This window comes from Tupaia chinensis, unplaced genomic scaffold (genome assembly GCF_000334495.1).
Source record: "Tupaia chinensis unplaced genomic scaffold, TupChi_1.0 Scaffold000489_1, whole genome shotgun sequence".
NCBI lineage: Eukaryota > Metazoa > Chordata > Mammalia > Scandentia > Tupaiidae > Tupaia > Tupaia belangeri.
The window spans coordinates 5407458-5414047 of NW_006160001.1; the positions used below are offsets into that span (position 1 = coordinate 5407458).

Below are 6590 nucleotides of genomic sequence, written 5' to 3' on the forward strand. Positions count from 1 at the left end.
CTCTCTTTTCTCTTGCCCTCACCTTCCCTTGCTCTCTCTTCAGAAGTTGCTAATAGTTGGAAGCTCTGGAACTTGCCTGAATGCATTAGCAGGAACCAATCCAGGATTCCCCTTGTAGAGCCTCCTCCCCCTCCTAATCTCAAAGTCCAGCTGGTCAGTGAGCAGTGGAACTCTTCTTCTGACCTGCTTCCATGGGGGTTTGCTTCCTGCCTGGAAGAGATGACTCTAGCCTGGAGACTTGTACCAAGAGCTTTGTGCCTGGAGACTTCCTCATCTAGGATTCTCAAGATGTGTCCTTCTCTGAGCCGTAAGTAGAAACCAGAGGCATGTGGGCAACAGAGGGGACAGCAAGAAGGGAAGGCCTGAGTTCTGGAGGCTGTTGCCTGGTATTCTGGACTGTCAGACCTGAGTAGGGTTTTAGAGACCTGGCATGTAACACAGCAGTTCCCACCCTCGTCCAGTGTCCCATTTTCATAGCCAGTGTTTATTTGTAATGCCCTCTTTTCTCCTGAAATGAAATCCATGGAAAATGAAACCCAGCTATATACAATTTTGAAATAAAAACAACTTGCTATTTTAGCTGATATATAAAGAAGAAATCAAAAGGTCCTCCCTCCCTTACCCCCTTTTCACTTTGCCAGTTAGACTTATGTCTTTATTGGCCATTCAAATGGGGCAAAGGAAATGTCCTTTTAAAACTCAGGCAAACTAGGTGTTTGTCTTGTATCCTGTCAAAGGAAACAAATTGAAATAGAGTTAGTGGAATTGTTAAGCAATTTTGTTAAGCAGTTTTAGTTTTCATAGCATAAAAAGGGGCAAGATTCTTGCCAAGAGAATCAATGTGCGTATTGAGCATATTAAACATTCTAAGAGCAGAGATAGCTTCCTAAAACGTGTGAAGGAAAATGACCAGAAAAAGAAAGAAGCCAAAGAGAAAGGTACCTGGGTTCAACTACAGCGCCAGCCTGCTCCACCCAGAGAAGCACACTTTGTGAGAACCAATGGAAAGGAGCCTGAGCTACTGGAACCTATTCCCTATGAATTCATGGCTTGATGGGTGTTAAAAATAAACTAATCTGTGGTCTATAAAAAAAATAATAAAAAATAAAAATAAAAAATAAAAAAAGGTCCTCCCTCCCTGGTCAAATTAAAGTAAAATAAATAAATGGACAAACAAAATTAAATAAAACAATTTTTTTTAAATCTGTACACTCGTTTATGTGCCAGAATGAGACCTGTAGACAGGTAGGGGAGGACCATTTTCCAATCCTCATCATGATCAACTGTATCTTCATTTTCTCATCCTTGCATTTTCTCCATCCTTCCTTCTTCCCTTATTTGCTCTTCCTCCTTCCCAAACAATTGCAATTGTTTGCAACTTAATACATGCCTGATGCTTTGAACATATTACCTCCTTCATTATTCAACCAAATCTGTTAGTGAATATTATTATCCCCTTCCATGGATGAAGATACAGAACAATAGTTAAGAAATGTAGTCAAAAGTAAAAACATAAAGGTGACAATTTGGGATTGTCTGACTCCAAACTCAGAGTGATTTCACCATGTCCTGTCCTATCCTCTCTTCTTCCCATCTTGTTTGGATTTCTCTTCTTCAGTCATATATATATATGTATATATATAGTTGGCCAGATTATCATTTAATTCTAGTATCTTTGGGATTCAGTCATATATATATATGTATACATATAGTTGGCCAGAATATCATTTATTTCTAGTATCTTTGGAGAAAGAACTAGAATTACACCCAGGGTCTTCTGCTCAGTAAGAAGGAGGCTATTCTCAAAGTACCAGCTGTTGACAGAGCAAAAGAAAATAACCCTCTGGGCTGCCACCTATCCCTTCCCCACCTCAGCAGCCACGTGCTGTAAATCTGGGTTGATAGGGGTAGCAGGACATCTAGAAATGGCAGGTGAAGGACCAGCTGCTCAGAGTGGTGGTATGCTCCTCAGGAAACATTGGATCCTACATGGTGACTTGGTTCAGCTCACCGGTTCAGTTGTCCTGAAGCACACCAGCTATGCATGCAAGTACCCAGGATCCATAGGCTGGAAGACAGGAGCAGGGAATTGTAGTGTGACCAGCCTGTGCAGGGTGTTTCTCTCTCTCTCTCTCGAACGCTTTCATTCTCATACGTGTGAGCAAAGTTACACACTCTATCAGAAATAAAGGAGAAAAAAAAGATAAACAACATTAAAGGGAAAAAAAAGTAGAAGAAAATAATGAAAATTGAGGCTTAGTCAAAATTATGCTTAGTGCCACTGTGCAATGCGAGAGCCATATAGGATGGCTACAGGTTTGAATCCTGGGTCAACTGGAACATGCCAGATGCCTCTGCAGGCGTACCCATGATCCTGGCTAGCTGGAGGTGGGAGGTTGGGGATGAGCAGGGTCACTAACACTTTGTTAGGGGGTTTTCTCTCTCTCATGAAAAAAAAGAGAAAGAAAATTTCAAAGAAAGAAATGGCAGGTGAGACATGGTGTGATAGGGGAGTGAAAAACCACTTCTCTCTATCCTTCTAGTCCTTTGGTTTGGCTACAAATTAAATTGACAAAACAGATTAACAGGAGGAAAAAAAACCTTAATTACATGTGTATATATGTACACATAGGAGTCTCCCAAAATATAAGACTAGAAGAAGGATCAAATGATTGAAGCTTATTTAGCATCCTGAGTTACAGGAGACAAAAACAAACAAACAGACAGGGGATTGGGCTTTTCAGGATAGGGGATAACACAAGTTATGGGAGAGTGAGGGGAGGAAAGGAAATGTATGGTGGATAAAGGTGTCTTTTTAAGCAAATAAAGATCTCCAGAAAGCATGTTGTCTTGGAGCAGCCTGCAGAAATACAGGTAATTGTCTGGATGTGGTGTCAACCTCTAATTATCTCTCTGATTGATAAGACTCTTAGGAAGCAGATTCATGACAGTCAAGGTCCTTTTTGAGGATCTGTCCTTAGCCAGATAAGGGCAGCTCAGAGAAAGCCTCCACCTGCATTCTTGCTCCCCAAGGGCCTTTGTTTTATTTCTATTTATATTATTATTATTATTATTATTATTATTTATGCATTCAATCACTATACATCATTTAGATTGTAAAGAGACTTTACCCAGCATGATATACACCTCAGTCCAGCCCAGTCAAGAACACTAAACACATCCTAATCAACACATAATAAACCTTATCTATGTCCCACAAATGTTTTTCCTCTCAATTTTTTTTACCAAATTCCTTTCCTATGTTCTTCACCTCCCACACTCTTCTTCCACTTTGTCTCTAGTGTCCATAACAATTTTTAATGTTTTATGTCCTCTAGTCTTTCAATCTCTACTATAGAGTGTGAACAGTTGGTATATGTTAAGTGGAAACATAACGATGTCTCTCTTTCATAGCCTGACTTGCTTCACTCAGCAACAAATTCCATATTCGTACACTTCCTATCAAATTCCTGGGTCTCATTGTTTTTTACGATTGAATAGTGTTCCATGGAGTATATGTGACAACTTTTTCAATCCATTCATCTATTTGTGGACATTTAGGTTGGTTTCATGTCTTAGCAATTGTGAATAATGCTGCAATGTAGTTGTGCAAACGATTTTTTGACTGTGCATTCTCCTGTCCTTTGGGTAAATACCCAGGAGTGGAATTCCTGGATCATATCGTAGTTCTATTTGAAAGTCTTTGAGGAACATCCATATTATTCTCCACAGTGGCTGGGCCAATTCACATTTCCACCAGTAATGTAAGAGTGTTTCCCTTTGACCATATCCCTTCAGCACTTATCATTTTTTTTGTTTTTTTTTTTTAATCTTCACCATTCTGACTGGGGTTAGGTGGTATCTCATTGTGGTTTTGATTTGCATCTCCCTTATGATGAGGGACACTGAGCATTTTTTATTCATATGCTTTTTGGCTGTTTGTATCTACTTCATTTATTTCTGCTCGAATCTTTATTATTTCTTTTTCCTGGCATTTTTTGGATTTTTCTGTTGTTGTTTTTCCAGTGACTTAAGGCATTATGTTAGGTTGTCCTTTTGCCACCTTTCCATATTTTTCTTGTGCACACTAATTGCTAAGAGCTTCCTTCGTATAACTGCCTTTGCAGTGTCTCATAAATCATGGAAACTTGTGTAATCATTATCATTTGTTTCCAAGAATCTTTTGATTTCAGTCTTAATCTCCTTGGTAGTCAGAAGTAGGTTATTTTGTTTTCATGTATTTGTGTATTTTCGAAGATTTTTCATGAAATTAATATCAAGTTTAATTCCATCATGATCAGAGAAGATGCTGGATAGAGTTTCTAAACCTTTGAATCTTTAGAGGCTGGTTTTGTGCCCTATCATGTTGTCAGTCTTCGAGAAAATTCCATGCGGGGCTGAGAAAAATGTATATTTTCTGGTTTTTGGGTGAAAAGTTCTATAAATGTCTATCAAGTCCATCTGATTTATGGTATCATTTAGGTCCAGAATCTCTTTGCTTATTTTTTGTCTCACTGACCTGTCTAAAGGAGATAATGGGGTATTGAGATCTCCAACAATTATTTTGTCACAGTCTATCTGTCCTTTTAGATCTAGCAGTCTTTCCTTTACATATTTGGGTGCTCCTGAGTTGGGTGCATAGATATTTGTAAGTATTATATATTCTTGGTGAATTAGCCCTTTTACTATTATATAATGTTCTTCTTTGTCTCTTCTTATGGTTTTTTGTCTTAAAGCCCATTTTGTCCAAAATCAATATAGCGACTCCTGCTCTTTTTTTATTTCCATTTGCATGAAATATCTTTTTCCAGCCCTTCACTTTTAATCTATGTTTGTCTTTCTCCATGAGATGGGTTTCTTGTAGGCAGTAGATGGAGGGTTTCTGATTTGTAATCCGTTCAGCCAGTCTGTGTCTCTTGACTCTGGAATAACATTCAACGTTACTATCGTATTTCCAGACTTGTCCGTACCATTAAGTTGGCCATATTCTTGGTTGATTTTGTTCTCTTATTGATCTCTGTCTGTCTTTAGTTTTCTTGGTATAGTACTCCTTTCAGAACTTCTTGACGGGCTGGTCTGGAGTTGGTAAATTCTTTCAGGTTTTGTTTATCTGAGTGTTTTTACTTTTTTTCCAATATGAAGGATAATCTTGCTGGTATTGTATTCTTGGTTAAAATTGTTTCTCATTTAACACTTTGAATATATTTCCCCATTCTTTCCTTGCTTGCATTGTATCTAATGAAAGACCCTGTGTTAGTCTGATGAGATAGCCTTTGTAAGTGATTTGACATTTCTCTCTTACCAATCTTAGTATCTTGTCTTTGTCTGTGGTTTTGGCCAGTCTAGCTATGATGTGCCATGGAGAAAATCTGCTTGAATTGGGGTTTTTTTTGTATTTCTTGGGTCTGGATGTTTGAGTGCCTCGCTAGACTTGGAAAGTTTTCTTTCAGAATTTTGTGGAATATATTATCAATGCCCTTATATTTTCACCTCTGGTATACCAATTATTCAGATGTTTGGACATTTCATGGTATTTCTTGTATATTATCCTCAGTTTTCTTGGCTGTTTTCTCAGTATTTTTGATAATTTTTTCTAGGTCAGAGGTTTTGTCTTCTCCTGAGATTCAATATTCTGCATGGTCTAACCTGATTTTAGTACTTTTGAAGGAGGTTTTGATTTCCTACATTGCAGCCTCCATATCTAACAGTTCCAGTTTGATTCTTTTTTATGGTGTCCAATTCTTCTTTCATATCATGGAAGGACTTCCTCGTCTCTTGGAGCTCAACATCTCCTTTCTCTTGCAACTCATAGACTTTTCTTACTATAAATATTCTAAATTCTTTTTCTGACATTTTGGTAATATCCTCTAAATTTCCTCTACTTGGAGATGAGTTACAGTGTTCTCTTGCTGGAGATGTATTACTTGATTGTCTCATCTTTGAGGCTTTTCTCCAATTTGTAGTCATTTGGTAATGTATTCACTTTTAGCTAATTTGTTGAAGAAGGATTCTGTAACTGTGAACTAGTGTATTTTCCTTACTATGAAATAGTTCGGTGCTATTTTCTCCCTTCTACTGTGTCCTCCAGTGTGGGAATCACAGGAGAAGTTTTGCAATCGGATTTATGAAGGGGAATGTCACTCTTTTTGCAAACACTACAGTGAGGTTCAAAGAATTCTTAAAACTCACAATGTTCAGATGTTTAGCTACTATGCACCTAGTCTTCTCTAGGCAGTAGGCAAGGGCTGAGGGTAAAATAGGAAAGTAAGGAAAAAGAAAAAGAAAGCAGGAAATACAAATAGGAAGAAAAGGCAAAGAAAAAAAAAGGAAAGAACTAGAATAAAAAGAGGAGAAAAAAAAAAACAGAAATCACGTCATAGGTAATTAAACTGGCTTAAAAATAGAAAACCCTGTGGTGTACTTGTGCACCACTCAAAGGACCAACACAGTCAGAGGTAGAGGAACCTGGACACTTTCTGTCCTAGTTGAGGAAAGAAAAGACAAATTAGCAAAAGAAAGGCACAAATTGGGCAGAAAGCTGTTTTTTAAGCCAGGAGAAAAATAATTGTAAGGACCAGAGAAGAACAAGA

The 6590-nt window shown here is 37.9% G+C and overlaps 1 protein-coding gene and 1 non-coding gene across 6 annotated transcripts in view; both read left to right on the top strand.

Annotated features, from left to right (window-relative positions):
- Positions 1-152: 152 nt before the first annotated feature.
- The window catches only part of AGXT2 (alanine--glyoxylate aminotransferase 2), a 78643-nt gene continuing 72205 nt past the window's right edge, over positions 153-6590 (top strand). For all 5 annotated transcript variants that reach the window (XR_003550662.1, XM_027774886.1, XM_027774887.1 and 2 more), the window contains exon 1: positions 153-307. Coding sequence is in view for 4 of the 5 variants with exons in the window: in XM_027774886.1 (XP_027630687.1) it covers positions 220-307 (88 nt within the window). In the remaining variant the exon portion in view is untranslated. The remainder of the gene's footprint in view (positions 308-6590) is intronic.
- LOC114009222 (small nucleolar RNA SNORA27) lies at positions 620-746 on the top strand. Its single transcript, XR_003550665.1, has one exon. It is a non-coding gene; the product is annotated as a small nucleolar RNA SNORA27 (small nucleolar RNA).